General features: G+C 44.0%; 1 protein-coding gene across 1 annotated transcript in view; it reads left to right on the forward strand.

Annotated features, from left to right (window-relative positions):
* Positions 1 to 17,140, forward strand: part of VDAC3 (voltage dependent anion channel 3) — a 47,822-nt gene that overhangs the window by 15,513 nt on the left and 15,169 nt on the right. Inside the window, exons 2-7 of the mRNA XM_077469926.1 lie at positions 2,594 to 2,664; positions 4,233 to 4,282; positions 5,031 to 5,183; positions 5,299 to 5,351; positions 10,741 to 10,968; positions 11,083 to 11,233. Of these exons, the coding sequence (XP_077326052.1) occupies positions 2,598 to 2,664; positions 4,233 to 4,282; positions 5,031 to 5,183; positions 5,299 to 5,351; positions 10,741 to 10,968; positions 11,083 to 11,233 (702 nt within the window). The 5' untranslated portion in view covers positions 2,594 to 2,597. The remainder of the gene's footprint in view (positions 1 to 2,593; positions 2,665 to 4,232; positions 4,283 to 5,030; positions 5,184 to 5,298; positions 5,352 to 10,740; positions 10,969 to 11,082; positions 11,234 to 17,140) is intronic.

Genomic DNA, 17,140 nt, shown 5'->3' on the forward strand with positions numbered 1-17,140 from the left:
AGAAATATTTTTTAGGAGATGGGGAAGATAAATTCTCCATCACTGTAGGCAGGTCACCTCTGTGGCGGAGAGGCAAACATTTTGGGCATCCTAAATAAAACCAATCAGCTGCTTCTGCCTTTCCTTTTTGTTAAGGCATTCTAGATAGAAGACACCGACTGATAGTTGGGTAAATGATAGGTGAGGCCTTTTGTGAGTTTGGATATTCCGTTCACTAAACGGTGGTTAGCAGTTAATGGTTAGTTTCAGCAATGAGAAATTAAAGTGGTATTAAACCCAAAAGTAAAAATGTATTATTATGCAGCTGACCAATAATTGGATGTGGTGGCTGCATTATTTTTGTTTTTTTTCAGCTTTTTCTTAATTTTTACCTGGCAATCTGGCCAGTAATTGTTAATTTCAGCATCCTTTAACAAAGGGGTCCCCAACCATGATCTGTTGATGACCAGACTGACTGCATAGCAGGAGGTGAGCGACGACTGTGGTCTGCACAGGGCAGAGATTAGAAATGCGGAATGCTGGAGAGGAAAGAGGGGCAGACTGCAGGGCCACTGTGATTGCTAGGGGCACTATAATATAAAGGGGACTGCATTGTAATCATTATAGTGCAGTCCCCTTTACATCACATCACATCTCCCCCCCCCCCCCCCTGCATTACAGTGCCCCCTTTACAGAGCAGCCCCCGTTGCTTTAACCACTTTTTAGCCATGGAAGATTTCACCTCTTAATGACCAGGCTATTTTTTGTGATACGGCAACGCGTTAGTTTAAGTGACAATTGCGCGGTCGTGCGACACTCTACACAAACAGTCTTCATCAGTTTAGGCCAATATGTATTCATCTACATATTTTTGGTTAAAAAAAATTGCAATAAGCATATATATTGGTTGGTTTGTGCAAAAGTTATAGTGTCTACAAAATAGGGGATATATTTATGGCATTTTGTATGTTATATAATTTTTTTTTTTTTTTTTTTTTTTTTTTGTTAGTAATGGTGATCAGTAATTTTTAGCAGGACTACGGCAGACAGATCTGACACTTATTTTGGGACTAGTGACATTTATACAGTGATCAGTGCTATAAAAATGCACTGATTACTGTATAAATTACACTGGCAGGGAAGGGGTTAACACTGGCAATGATCAAAGGGTGAAATGTGTTCCTTGAGAGGTGTTTCTAACTGTGGGGACAACGACTGACTGGGAGTACAGGGAGATCGCTGTTCCTAATCACTAGGAACAGACAATCACTCAGTAATTCCCTGTCAGGGATCTGTTTGTGTACATTATCAGATCCCTGTTCTGGCTCTCTGTGGAGCTATCATCGCTGGTGGCCGGCAGACATCATGCAGCGGGCAGGCGGCCGGGCATGCGTGCCTGCTTGCTATGGCTGGGACTGATGTACAGCTACACAGATTCACGGTAATGAGCCGACTTGCCGCAGTATGACGGCTGGTCGGCAAGGGGTTAATGTAAAGGGGCTGTGATGTGAAGAGGAACTGAGGACACATATAAAGGGGGGTTGTAGTGTTAAGGGGGGGGGGGGTTGAGTACTTCATGAATATCCCATCCCTCGACCCATCCACCCACTGTTAGAGGGCATGTCATTTTTCACTGCTTGCATTTCTTTTCTGGCTATTGTTTAACCGCTTGCCGCCCACTTGTACAGGCAAAATCGCGTATCTGTACATCGGCACAGTCTCCCGGGTTCAGAGTGCAAAGCGGGGAGAAGGAACAAACAGATATGTAGTAAAAAGAAGCACATATCACACACACTAACTTCTTAGGGACATAACCCCTTGATTACCCAGAGATGTTAAACCCTTTCTAGCGTCTTTAGTACAGTGACAGTGTATAGTATGATCACTGTATTAGTGTCACTGGTGATGTCAGATTGCTGCCCGCTGCACTATTGCAGTCTCACTAGAAGTCGTTGATCACCACCATTACTCGTACAACAACAAAAAATGTATTCATTAAAAATTCCAGTATATATATATTCCATAGTTTGTAGATGCTATAACTTTCACACAAACCAATTGATATGCACTTATTGGGATGTAGCAGAATACATTTTGGCCTAAGTTTGAGGAAATTTGATATTTTTTTTTTTTTGGTATTGGATATGTTTAATAGCAGTAAGAAAATAGCATTTTTTTTTTTTTTTTTTTAGCTTTTCAGTCTTTCTTCCGTTTTCCATACAGCAAAAAAGATGTATACAGCCATACTTGGGTAAATATTGATGAATTCTGCATCAGTGCTTACCTGCACAGGTGCCTATGGCACATTCATGTTCAGAGAGGAGAGCCATATGTGCATGCAGCACACAGGACCTACTAAGCATTTGTGTACATGAGGTCTAACTCCAAGTATACCATTTTTTTTTTTTTTTTTTTTTTTTTTTTAAGCCTACAACATTTTCTGCAACTTCAGGCTGTTAAAGGAGGTAGAGGCCTTGGTGTAATACAGTAAACATAAGGTTACATTCTTCTCTTTATTAGTCCTGTTAGGAGATCTTTCTATAGTGAAAAATAGAAGAAAGGTGCGAGAACAGATAAAGAGAAAAGTCGGTTAACTAATTATTTCTTTTTACAGAGTCATGGCCGTACCACCCAACTATGCAGACCTGGGCAAGGCAGCCCGTGATGTTTTTAACAAAGGCTATGGTAAGTCTTTTCATTATGAAGTGCCTATAGTCAGCTTAGCACTGCATAGATGGGGTAGATTTATCAGGTGCCCTGTTTACGATATAGTGAATGAATGAATGAAATACTTATATAGCGCACAATGCGAACTGAATCGCCTCTAGGCGCCTATAGTGCAGGTACAACGCTTTTTTTTTTTTTTTTTTTTTTTTTAAACCTGTTTTGTAGGTAAAAGGCACAACATTTATTCCTTTATTTGATTTTCATAATTCATGCAGTGAATCCTTTCTGGCATGCTCCAGTCCAGATGTTTGCATTTCCAGTAAAACTAAACAGTAAACTAAACATTTGATAAAAACACTAATGGGTCTTGTCTGGCTTCTGTCACATTTTATGTGGGATTATTGAACTGCCAGATCCCTAATAGTGAGACCAGGGACATATATTTACACAAGCATATTGCTATATTACTTTTTTTTGGACTGCTGTTAGAATTTTTCTATCTTCACCTATGCTTTGAGTAGATGCCTAGTCAAACTTTTTTTTTGTCTTTTTTTTTTTTTTGTCAGATCAGTACTGTCATTAATTTTATAATTTATTTACCATCAATTTTACGCAATGCTTTACACCTATATATTGTACATTCAAATCCGACCCTACCCTCAAGGAGCTTATAACCTAAGGTCCCTAAATCACCACTGTGTTCTGATCCCAACTCTTACACCATGGTTGCAGTTGATGGCAACAATCTGTACACAGTAATTCAGGGGGGACCTTTAGTATTTTTAAACTGGTTGTAAAGGCTAAAGGTTTTTTAATGCATCAAGGTAAAAAATCTTTTGTGTGCTGCTCCCCCCACAGCCCCCCCCTCTCAATCAGCGATGTGCACAGGAGCCTCGGCTGTCCCTGGATGGTCTCTCTCTCTCTCTCTCTCTCTCTCTCTCTCTCTCTCTCTCTCTCTCTCTCTCTCTCTCTCTCTCTCTCTCTCTCTCTCTCTCTCTCTCCCTCTCCCTCTCCCTCTCCCTCTCCCTCTCCCTCTCCCTCTCCCTCTCCCTCTCCCTCTCCCTCTCCCTCTCCCTCTCCCTCTCCCTCTCCCTCTCCCTCTCCCTCTCCCTCTCCCTCTCCCTCTCCCTCTCCCTCTCCCTCTCCCTCTCCCTCTCCCTCTCCCTCCCCATTGGCTCACACTGCTGTCAATCACAGGCAATGAGGAAACGCATAGAGCAGGGCTCGGAAGCGAGAATGCACCGGTGCCCCCATAGCAAGTGGCTTGGTATTGGGGGCACTGATCAAAGGGGTGCAGCCACGAGTAGCGACGAGGGACCCGAGGAGAGGAGGATCTGGGCTGCTCTGCACAAAAACTCTGCACAGAGCATGTAAGTATAACATGTTTGTTATAAAAAACAAAACAAAAAAACCCCTTTAGAATCACTTTATGCGCATACTTACATGTGTTCATGTACCTGTAATCCACTGTTGAAACGGTACTGAGACCTGAACCTGCAATGACCAGCTCATTGGGTTGTAGGTCAATGAGTAGTTACAGAGTCAAAAGACAAATTAATGTCTGTTGTGATGACTTTCTATTGTAGGATTCGGCCTTGTGAAGTTGGAGCTGAAGACTAAGTCCTCCAGTGGGGTTGTAAGTGGCTCAGTGGATATTTATATATGTATGTCTGTCAATGTGTTTTATTTGTAATGTGAACTCTTCTCCTTTCCATGCGGCCTGGGACACCTACAGATGGTAAGACAAAAAATCCCTTGTTTTTTTCGCTACTGCTATAGCTGTGTAAAGAGGACTTGTGGGTATCCTAATAACAAGTCCCCTGTATTGTGGCAGCTCTTACAACATGTCAGAGGTACAAGCTGGCATCAGTTATAGTTGGCAATACAAACTCTGCCAGTAGAGTTGGGTTAAAGATGCAAGCAGATTTTGAAAGTAGTCAGTGGAGCTGATGATGGGTTGCGGATTGTTTCAGACTTACAAGTAGCTCACGGAATGATTTGAAGCTGCAACTGCTTGATTGTATAAGCTGTTTTGCAGAGTAAAAAAGCACTGAGGCCCTGCAGCAGCCAAGATTACTTTTTTTCTTTTATAGATGGAATAGTTTCTCTTCCAGTTTTAGTACATTTTGCTGTCTCTACATTTACAGCCAGCTACTATTTGTACAAGTGATTGTCTTATCAGCCAGACATTTCTTTAACTTACTCTTTAGATTTACATTGCTCTGATGACCCCTGTATTGTTTTTACACATTCACTATTGGATAAATGTGGGAAGTCTGCTTTATATCAAGTGATTGTAGTGGACTGTTTTCAAAGTGCCTGCAGAAATGGATGCAGGTCAGTCACAAGTAACACCTGCCTTGTCCTCCTATATTTATTTCTAGGAGTTTACCAGCAGTGGCTCTTCAAACACTGACACAGGGAAAGCATCTGGAAACTTGGAAACCAAGTACAAACTACAAGAGGCAGGGATCACCTTTACCCAGAAGTGGAACACAGACAACACCCTGGGGACTGAAGTGTCCCTGGAAGACAAGGTGAGCTACAACAACACGTCTGTCTACAGAGTAGGAAAGTGTTACATGAGTGCAAATGGTTAATGTCTTCCTTGCCTTTTTTTTTTATTTTTTTTTTTTTTTTGTATTTATACAGTTGGCTAAGGGTCTGAAGCTGGCACTGGATACTGCGTTTGTACCCAATACTGGGTGAGTGGCTCAGATCAGGAATACTGTCTTTTATATCAGATGATAGGGAGGCATCTAGTGCAGCAAGGAGAAGTTTAAGAGTAGGGTTTAGGGAGGCTAAGCAAATGTATAAATTAAACTGATTGTTTTGTCTTGTGTGTTTTTTTTTTTTTTTTTGTTTTTTTTCCCCCTATAAAATTAACAAACATATCATACTTGCATGCTCTGTACAATGGTTTTGCTCAGAGCAGCCCCAATCCTCCTCTTCTTGGGTCCCTCTTCTGTGCTCCTGGCCCCCACAACAAGCAACTTGCTATGGGGGCACCCAAGCTGAGTCACAGTGCCCTGGCCCCGTCCCCTTTTTCTCCTGATTGGCTGACTTTGATAGCAGCGGGAGCTAATGGTGCTGCTGCTGTGTCTCAGCCAATCAGGAGGGAGTGTCTCGGGTGGCCAAGACATTGCTGGACAGAGATGGGGCTTAGGTAAGTATTGGGGGGGGGGGGGCCTGCTGCACACAAAAGGCTTTTTATCTTAATGCATAGAATATAATTAAGATAAACAACCTTCTGACTTTACAACCACTGTAGGATTGGAGACCGATCTGGGATGCACTAGTGCTAGGACCATGTGGAAGACTATTCAGTTAGTTACAGGTTATTTAAAAAAAAAAGGCAGACACGGGGGAAACGTGAGGCTTCTTTACCAGAGGGATTAAATCAGTTTTATGCCCATTTCATCAAAATAAGGAGATTATTGTTAGATTCCCAATACTACCTGGGGATATGCCTTTTAAAGTCTCTGCTTTGGGTGTGTGTTTGGGGTTGTTGAGGGTTAATGAGCGGAAAGCTGCAGGACCTGATAACATCCCAGGGATTGTTGTAAAGAAATATGCCTTTGCAGACATCCTTAACCACCTCAATACAGTGCACTTTACACCCCCTTCCTGCCCAGACCAATTTTCAGCTTTTAGCGCTCTCACACTTTGACCATTACTCAGTCTTTCAAAACTTCGCCCATATGAAATTTGCGTCCTTTTTTTCACACAAATAGAGCTTTCTTTTGGTGGTATTTGATCACTAGTGGATTTTCTATTTTTGTGCTATAAATAAGACTGTAAATTTTGTGAAAAAAATGCCCTTTTTCTTTGTTTTCTGTCATAAAATGTTGCCAATTAGTAATTTTTCTTCATAAATTTTGGCCACAAATAACCCAAATTAGTGTATATTATTTCGTCTTTGTGAAAGTTATAGAGTCTACAAACTATGGTGCCAGTCACTGAAAATTGATCACATCTGATCAGGCCCTCAGTACATCAAGTGTATGTCATTTCTTGAGACACAAACAAGTCAGGAAAGTACAAATGCCCCCCAAATTACCCCTTTTTAGAAAGTAGATATTCCAAGGTATTAAGTAAGTAGCATGGTGAGTTTTTTTTTAAGTTGTAATTTTTTCCCACAATTCTTTGCAAAAAATTTCTCTTTTTTTTTTTTTTTTTTTTTTTTTTTTTTAACAAAATTGTCATATCGGGTTATTTCTCACACACAGCATATGCATACAGCAAATTACACCCCAAAATACATTCTGCTACTCTTCCTGAGTATGGTGAGACTTTTACACAGCCTGGCCACATACAGAGGACCAACATTGAAGTAGCTTCAATGAAGTACCTTCAGGTGTTCTACAAGCATAAATTATACATCTCATTTCTCAACCACCTATTACACTTTTTTGAAGGCCCTGGAGCACCAGGACAATGGAATTGCCCACAAAATGACCCCATTTTGGAAAGCAAATACATCAACGTATAATCTATGAGGCATAATGGGTCTTTTGAACGGTTCATTTTTTTCCAGAAGTTTTTGAAAAATATGGAAAAAAAATCAAAATGCGTTTTTTTTTTCTTTACAGAACGTTGTTAGTTTATAAGATATTTCTAACGCATAGCATGTATATAGCAAAAATTACACCCCAAAATACCTTATGCTACTCTTCCCAAATATGGCGATAGCACATGTGAGACTTTTACACAGCCTGGCCACATACAGAGGCCCAACATTGAAGTAGTACCTTCAGGTGTTCTAGGAGCATAAATGACACATCTAATTTCATTCCTACCTATCACACTTTGAAGGTTCTTGAGCACCAGGACAATGGAATTTCCCACAAAATGACCCCATTTTGTGGGAAAGCAAACATCCCAACGTATATTCTATGAGGCATGGGCTGCAAATCTGTACTCTGATGGGCTGGAGACAGGTACTCGGGTAACTTGATGAGCTTCAGACAGGTACTTGGGTACTCTGATGGCCTGGTGACGGGTACTTGGGTACACTGATGGCCTGGTGACGGGTACTCTGATGGCCTGGTGACGGGTACTCTGATGGCCTGGTGACGGGTACTCTGATGGCCTGGTGACAGTTCCTCGGGTACTCTTTATTTGGGGGGCGCACACAATCGGTGTGATTGGTGTACACTGTAAGCGGTAACGAGAAGTTACCACAATCGCCTTCTCACACACGATCGGTGTGTGAGGAGGAGAATCTGGTAACTTCTCGTTACCGTTCTAGGTTTACATTTAGTGTTCGTCTGCCGATCACCTGGTAAACAGCTGCCGGCCAATGGCCTTTTACCAGCGTCGGTGACCAGCAGTGTTCCCGGGAACACGCTGCCACCGACGTGCAGCACGATCAGGCGCCCTGCAAAGTGGGGTGGTACCATCTGTGGTCGGCCGTGACTTCATCACAGCCGATCACGTGGTAAACAGCCATGCCCAATGGCTGTTCACCCCCCTCGGTGGTGAGTGGTGTCTCCGTGATAGGCCGCCACCGAAGGAACAGGGATGCATGCACGTGATCGCTGCGTTCCTTGTTTATATGGATGGACGTCATATAAAGCCCGCCCATAACGAGAGCCGTGCTGCCTGGCCATCATATGACTGCTGGTGGGCGGCAAGCGGTTAATGTTTCTCTCTTCAAATCGTCAATAATTTTTCCAACTCCAAAGAAATTGACTGACTACCATTGGAATGAAGTGGTTCGAGATTAATTTTGCATCTCGTTAAATGGCATATTCACCCAGTGTTAGATAGGTACCAGTTTGCTTTTAGCGGAAATAGATCTGCAGAGGATGCCATTGCAATGGCCTTGCATTCTGTGTTGTCTCCTTTGGAAAATAAGAATAGTTATGCCTGCATGCTCTTTATTGATTTAAGTTCTGCATTTAATACGATTTTGCCAATGAAACTTGTTGCTAAGCTCAACTTTTTGTGATTGAGCCCAATGCTTTGGATTTTGGATTTCCTGAGTGATGGGCAAGCAGAAGGTAAAAGTTGGTAATTGTTACTCATCAATGCTGTCCCATAGTACAGGGGTGCCACAGGGATGTGCGCTAAGCCCCTTTCTGTTTACTTTTATACATTTATGATTTTGTTTCTCACTCCGAGGTGAGCTCTGTATTAAAACTGAAGCTGACACCACGTTATTGGGGAAAATAAGGGGCGGTGATGAGTCTGCATACACCAGGATGTTGAAAATCTAGTTGGATGGTGCAAAGAGAAAAACTTACAATTTAATGTAGCAAAGACAAAGGAGATTATTATTGATTTTAGGAAAGTACCAGAGATTGGCTATGAGGCAGTGGTGATTAATGGGATGAAGGTTGAGAGGGTAGAGGAGGTCTGCTTCCTGGGAACAATAATCTTTCAAAATTGTCGCTCTTTTTTTGTTTATAGCGCAAAAAATAACCGTAGGAGTGATCAAATACCACCAAAAGAAAGCTCTATTTATGAGGGGAAAAAAGGATGTCAATTTTGTTTGGGAGCCATGTCGTACAATCGTGCAATTGTCAGTTAAATCGTCACAAGGCCGAATCGCAAAAGGTGGTCTGGTCTTTGGCCAGCAAAATGGTCCGGGGCTTAAGTGGTTAAAAGTGTGCTAACATATCACATTTCTTTGTGGCAAGGATCATGCACAATCCATGACAAATGCCCTGCAGAGGGTAATAAAAACTGCACAGAAGATTATTGCAGAAATTAGTCAACCATGTATTGATGAACTGGGGGAGGGGAGTTGTCATCGGAGAGTGATTAATATATTGGAAGACACTTCACATTCTGGTAATGCTCCGTATACATTGCTACTGTCTGGTAGGTGATATAGAAATATTAACTCTTACTACCAGGATGCAGAATAGCTTCTTTCCTCGATCTGTGCGGCTCTTGAATGCTAGGGGTCTTGTGCAATAATAATGTATTGGGAGTTACAGTATGTATTGTATGTAAGCTGTTTTTGGTCAGGTGTTTGCTTGCGGGGCATGGAATTTTTTTTTTTTTTTATTTTTTTTTTTTTTTAAATGTTTGTGAGCTACAATTCTGTTTCTTTTTATAATTTATTGTAAAATGCCAAAAAAAAATTCTGATTCTGTATGTAAGTGTCTCAACAATAGACGTTCCTTTTAGTACATGGCGTCCTGTCAATGTCTCTCTCTTGTTAGGGAAGGAAGAATCAGCTTGCTGAGAGACTCAAATACATGATCTTCCTTCAGATGTGTTTTATCACCTCCAGAAAAATGGGGAAGCTGTTTTGCTGCTGAAATAAAATATTTGCTTGAATTCAGAGTGTTAACAGTATTTTTTTCCTGTATCAAATACAACTTGTATGCATTTTGATATGTTTTTTTTTTTTTTTGATGACTGTATGTCTTCTTTAGAGCCTCCTTTTGCAATTGTCCTCGATCGATCTGTTACATTGCTGTTATACATGCCACTGGAACCTATGGAGTCCTGTAGTAGTCCTGCAACATCTTTGCTTCAACTCTACATGCATCTATACAGAACGTACACACACTGCCAGTGCTAGTGGGAAACAATGCCACTGTCAAATACTGCTATGTAAGATGAGGAGAGGCATGACTTTTTGCTCAGTGTCCCTCGCCTGCTGTGGCTGTGTGTGCCGTGCTCTGAATAGCTGCATGTAGAGTTATAGTACAATGCAGGGGCATGCACGGTGAGGATACTCCTACAGGACTTCACAGGTCTTGACAGCACAGGGGGCACACAAAGAATAGGAATGTAGCAGCACAGCCAGGGGACAATTTCAAAAGAAGGCTCCATGGAGGAAATTTTATTTAAAAAAAATAAATAATTGAATGCGAGTGAGTTGCGTTATTTGTAGAAAAAAGGAAAAAAATTTCAACTTAACTTCAAAAAGAGTATTTTCTCTTCTTTGTTTAATGACCAGACTAAATTGAAGGGATAATTAACTTGCATATAGAAGTCAGGTGGTGTTCAGAATCGATGTATATTTTTACCTGATTGTGTCAGTCATAGAGTTGCTTGTTCTACACAATGGCTGCAGTGTTGTGAGCAGGTACAGGCAATGTGCAATCTAGTTAACTGTTTTGTCTGTTCCAGTAAGAAGAGTGCTAAGCTGAAGACCTCCTACAAGAGAGACTATGCTAATTTGGGAATGGATGTTGACCTGGACCTGGCTGGTCCTACCATCACTGGCTGGGGAGTCCTGGGTTACCAAGGGTGGCTCGCTGGCTATCAGATGTCCTTCGACACTGCCAAATCCAGATTGGCACAGAATAACTTTGCCCTGGGTTTCATGGCAGGAGACTTCCAACTTCATACAAATGTGTGAGTGTTATTCACTGCTGCATGTGAAACTGCTGTGTGATGGGGCATGAACCTTTTGTAGTTCAGTTGTAATGTCTGTGCTGTATGACACTCCTCTGGTTCTTCGTTACACAGGAATGACGGCACTGAGTTTGGAGGATCTATCTATCAAAAGGTCAATAAGGATGTGGAGACCTCTGTGAGCCTGGCATGGAGTGCAGGTAGCAACAACACACGCTTTGGCATTGGAGCCAAGTACCAGCTGGACTCAAACACCACCCTCTCTGTAAGTATCCTATTCACTTCTTGTGGCTGCTGGCATTTCCTATAATCCTTCAAGCTTGCAGTTGCAATATTGACATCTCTAGAATAAACTACTTTGTGGTTTTCTAAGTCCAGGACTTCACAGTTGGTTGATGCCTAACTTTGCTGTCCGGTTCTTGGCTGAAAAATGGGAGGGTAGTGATTTTAGAACTTCAGTGCATCTGAGGTTGTTTCATTATTCAAATGTTGCCCTACTCCCACCCTTATTCTAAGACTATTCTATCTAACCCTGTAAAGAATAGATCTGTATACTTGCCTATTCTGATGCCTCTCTGGTGCGGTCACATGATCTCTTCAGTGGCTGGCTTCCATATAGAGGAGAGATCACCAGCAATGACTGAAATTGCCTGGGAGAAGATGTCAGCCATAGGTTTACTATGGGGCATTCATTGTTGGCTGTCCCTCCTCTACACTGATCATGTAACTGTAGCGGCTTCAGAATTGGCAAGTATACAGATCTTTTTCTTAAAGTGATTGTAAAGGTTTGTATGTGTTCTGTGCAAGGGTTTTGCACAGAGCAACCTCGATCCTCTTCTCCTGGGGTTCCCTGGCAGTGCTCCTGGCTCCTCTTCATTGGGTGACCCCACGGAGAGCCGATTTCCCTGGGGGCACCCGTGCGGGCTCACGAGTCCAGCGGCTGCGTCTGTTAACACAGACAGCAGGGCTCATTCCTGCCCTGTGCTGCTCTCGTGTCCCTGGATTTGATTGACAGCAGTGGGAGTCAATATCTCATGCTGCTATCAATCTATCCAAAGAGGATGGAGACAGCACCTGGAGCTGCTGGGCTCATGCTTGTCACTGGAATGAATGAGTTTAGGTAAGAAAAAGGGGGGTTCTGGGGGGCAGCAAAGAAGGTTTTCCCAAGTGTTCTTCCAGGACAGCCCTTGAGAGATGGAGCTCCTCCCATCGACACAGGAAACACATTGCCACAGTTCAAAAGGCGGTCCCTCAGGTCCCTGGTCAGTCATTTGTGTTTCCTCCGTCGGAGGAACATGTTGCCAGGAACCTGGAGGCCCCTCTCAGGGGCTGCCTGAGAATCTGCAAGCCTAAGGGACCGGGTCCTGGTTTATGGCTGCAGTTTGGGTCCATACCTTTTTTCTTTGGCTCGGGTACCGTCCAGCTGAACCGGAGCAGACCCGTTACCCTCCTCCTTCCAGTGCCGAGGTGGCCAGGGGCAGAATGACGCCGGTTTCCCCCAGGAGTGGTGAGTGGAACCTTCCATCTTCCCTCCTCGTTGCAGGGGGTCGGAGACGCCGAGCGTTCACTTCCGGCGGAACCGCGTCATCACTGCGTGCCGAGACTTCCGGTTCCGGGTCTCTAAGGGTACAAGGAGGAGAGGGAGAGCCAGCGCTGTGCCTGTGAAGCCCGACCAGCGTCCAGCTATACCGGATTAGCGGCGGGATTCGGAGCGTCAGAGGGGGACCATGGAGGCTATTCCCCAGGATACTCCGGCGGAGACAGGCACCAGCCAAACCCAGGTAGGCTGCTGGGCATGCTATTACTCTGGTGGAGTGGTGGTGTTTGTAGGCTGGGCCCTGTAGTACCCCACGGTGGCGGTTTACTCACAGTGAGGTTGTTTGTTAGTGGTGATTCTAAGAGGGACATGGTGCTGACGCTAAGAAATCCTTTTGTCTTCTTATTTTCAGGCTAAAGAGATGCCAAGGGAAGACAAGACAGGCCGCAAAAAGTGCCCTAATTGTGGGAATAGGTTGTCCTCGGGCTCTAACAAAGCCCTATGCAAGCAATGCATTGCAAGCTTGCTTAAATCTGAGGCAGATTCCCCTTTAGCAAAGTTTTTGGGCTCCTTTAAAGAGGAAATGGCGTCGACCTTTAAGTCCCTCCGGGAGTTAATCACTGACGTGGGATCAGCTGCAGCTGCCTCCACGAGTAAAACAACTATAATCTCATCCTCACCATGCCTTACAACACCCAGCTCAGGGGAGCCCCGTATGGTCAGGGAGCCTAGCCCCACGTTGATTAGTCCCGAATCCTCTGACACTGACTCGGGTCAGGAAGAGGATCAAGCAGCATCTAAAGCCTCAAAATATAGATTATCTCTCGAGGAAGTAGATGAGCTAATGGGGGCTATCTATGATACGCTGGAAATTGAGGAGGAAGAAACTCAGTTATCCAGACATGATCAAATGTATGAGGCTCTGGGGAAAAAGAAAGCAAGGGTTTTCCCTATACATAAGGTGCTTTCTGACCTTGTCCTTAAGGAGTGGTCTGAACCAGACAAGAAGGTTTTCTTTCCTAAATCCCTTAAGAGAAGGTTCCCTTTTGATGAGAGCCCAGAGGCGGTCTGGAATAAAAATCCAAAACTAGACGCCCCTCTGTCCAAAATCTCAAAGCAGGCTGATCTGGCCTTTGAGGATATGGGCCACCTGAAAGATCCCATGGACAGGAGAACAGACATTGTCTTAAAGAGGGCCTGGGATGCCTCTATGGCAGGCTTAAAACCAGCTCTAGCCACTTCCTGTGTAGCTAGAAACCTGGAGTTCTGGTTATCGCAACTACAAGAACACTTAAAGGCAGGCACTCCTAGGGGGGAGCTTTTGAAATCCTTCCCTATGCTTTTTAAGGCCACCAGTTTCATCTCTGACGCCTCCACGGACTCCGTTAAATTTACGGCTAAATCTGCAGCACTTTCAGTGGCAGCAAGGAGGTCAGTATGGATGAAAACCTGGGGGGGAGACACGGCGTCTAAAACCCGCCTGTGCAGCGTCCCTTTTACAGGAGACTTAGTCTTCGGGCCTGAATTAGACTCCGCCTTAGAAAGGACGGCGGACAAAAAGAAAACCTTTCCCGCAAAAAAGAAAAATTTTCAAAGAAAAATTTTTCGTCCCTTTAAGGAACCCTCTAAATCAGAGAAGAGTTCAACCCCCAAAAAGCATTGGTCGGGACATAAAGGGAAAGGAAAAGGGGGCATACTGTTTAGCCGCCCCAATCAGGATCCCAAACCCCAGTGACGTCAGGGTTCCTGTGGGAGGAAGATTAAGCAAATTTCTTCCTCAATGGGAAGAGACAACCTCGAACGAGTTTGTCTTAAATATAATAAAAAGGGGTCATGCGCTGGAATTTCACAGCAACCCTCCTTCCAAGTTTCTGGTGACAAAGCTTCCAAGTCACTCAGAAAAGGCCAGGGCCTTACCTTTACTAATAGGGGAAATGGTAGATCAAGAAGTATTGACACCAGTCCCTATTCAGGAACAAGGGGACGGTTTTTACTCGCACATCTTTGTGGTAAGAAAACCGTCAGGGAGATTCAGACTAATTATGAACCTCCGTCCACTGAATCGCTCCATCCGTTACAAGAGATTTCGGATGGAGTCCATTTATTCCATAAAGAATCTCCTGCAGAAAGAGACATTTATGGCAACCCTGGACCTAAGGGATGCTTATCTGCACATTCCAATAAGGGAGGAATGCCAGAAATTTCTTCGAATGGCAGTGCAGATAGACACAAAGGTTTACCACTTTCAGTGCAGAGCACTTCCCTTCGGTCTATCATCCTCTCCGAGAATCTTTACCAAGGTTCTCGGAGAGGCTTTAGTTCCTCTGAGGCTTCAATCAGTCTCAATTATCCCCTACCTAGACGATCTGCTCCTAACAGCCCACTCAGAGAGTCGTCTTTCTCAGGACCTAGAATTGACTCAACTCAGTCTGAGTCGATTAGGGTGGATTGTCAGTCAGGAGAAATCCAAGACAACCCCAACACAGGAGATCCTGTATCTGGGGTACTGGATCAAGTCTGTAGATCAGAAAATTATACTGCCGGAAGAAAAGATTTTGAATCTGTGGCAGAGAATATCTTTTCTTCAATGCAGCCCCAAGTGTACGGTGAGGGAAGTAATGTCGGTCTTAGGTCTTATGACGGCAGCCATTCCAGCCGTACAATGGGCCAGGTTCCATCAAAGAGAACTTCAGGGTTTTCTGTTAGAACAATTAAAAGGCAGAGATCTGGAGGAGGAGGTATCGATCCCCTCAAGGGTAAAACGCTCCCTCTGGTGGTGGAAGGACAGGGAGAACCTAAACAAAGGGGTTCATTGGGTCCTTCCTATCACTTCAACACTAACAACGGATGCGAGCAGTTGGGGCTGGGGAGCCCACCTAGGCTCAAGCTGGGTCCAGGACAAGTGGACCCCGGAGGAGAAATGTTTCTCTTCCAATTGGAAAGAACTAACAGCAATCCTGAGAGCTGTTCTAGCTTTCCACCCCGCAATACAGGGTCACCATCTACAAGTCCGTTCAGACAATACGACGGCTGTAGCATACATAAACAAACAAGGAGGAACCAGAAGTCCTCGTTTGATGGTGGTAGCCAGACGCATTCTCCAGTGGGCAGAAGCCAATCTGGAATCCATTTCTGCAGTTCACCTGAAAGGGGAGCTGAACAACAAGGCGGACTTCTTGAGTCGACAAAAGATTTCGAACCAAGAATGGTCCTTACACCCAGAGGCATTCAATCTCATAACAGCTCACTGGGGAGAACCAGAGGTAGACCTTTTTGCGAGCAAGAAAAATGCAAAGGTTCCCAATTTTTTCTCGCTAGACCCAGGAGATCAACCCCTGGCGGTAGATGCCTTGCAAACTCCATGGACTTTCAGTCTGGCGTATGCATTTCCCCCTCTTCATCTCATTCCGAGGGTCCTAGCAAGATTCCTCAAGGAGAAAACCTGTTTGATTCTAGTAGCACCTTTTTGGCCCAGGAGACCGTGGTTCACAACGTTGCTACAATTGACAGACTGTCCGCCTCTAAGACTTCCCTACAGACAGGACCTCCTGTCGCAGGGACCTCTTTACCATCCGCAGGTCGCCACACTGAAGCTGTCAGCGTGGTTACTGAGGAGGAAATCTTAAGGAGTAAGGGCCTGTCAGACGAGGTAATTGCGACCTTACTACAGAGTCGCAAACCAGTCACGAGAGCTATTTACAAAAAAGTCTGGAAAAAATTCAATAGCTGGCTGAATAGCCGGGACATAAATACGGCTAATATTCTACAGTTTTTACAGGAAGGTGTAAAATAAAGCGCTGCGCAAACTGTTGGCGCTATATAAATCCTGAATAATAATAATAATAATAATAACAAGGGTTTAACCCTAAGTACTATTAAAGTACAGATAGCTGCCTTAAGTGTATACCTAGATGAACGCTTACAGGAAAATCCTTTTGTCGCTAGATTCTGTAAGGCAGTCGCTAGACGCAAGCCAGTCAGAATCACAAAAGTCCCATCCTGGGATTTAGCAGTTGTGCTAAAGGCTTTCTTGGGGTCACCCTTTGAGCCTATCTCAGAGGCCTCCCTAAGGCTTATTACCTTTAAGACAGTTCTCCTGGTGGCAATCACTTCAGCCCGTAGGGTCAGTGAAATCCAAGCACTTTCCATCAGGGAACCATTCCTACAGATCCTAGAAGACAGAGTCATTCTAAAGACAGACCCTGGGTTCTTACCAAAGGTAGCATCTAGCTTCCATAGGTCCCAAGATATTGTCCTCCCTTCATTTTGTCAAAATGCAGCAAATGAGAAAGAGGAACGTTTTCATTTATTGGATGTGAGGAGGTGTATTCTAGAATATCTTAAAATAACAAATCCATTCAGAATCTCAGACTCCCTTTTTGTCCTTTTTTCCGGACAGCGTAGGGGACAGAAAGCTTCAAAAGTAACCATAGCTAGATGGATTAGGCTAGCTATAGCAGAGGGGTATAAGGCCTTGAATAGAGATCCTCCTGAGGGTGTTAAAGCTCACTCCACAAGAGCGTTGTCTGCATCCTGGGCAGAAAGAGCTGGTGCCACCCCGGAGCAGGTATGTAAAGCAGCCACATGGTCAAGCTTTTCCACCTTTACAAGGCATTACCGACTGGACTTAATGTC

The sequence above is a fragment of the Lithobates pipiens genome, unplaced genomic scaffold (assembly GCF_037356315.1).
Source record: "Lithobates pipiens isolate NorthernLeopardFrog02 unplaced genomic scaffold, aLitPip1_a1.2 Scaffold_8, whole genome shotgun sequence".
NCBI classification, from domain to species: Eukaryota; Metazoa; Chordata; class Amphibia; order Anura; family Ranidae; genus Lithobates; species Lithobates pipiens.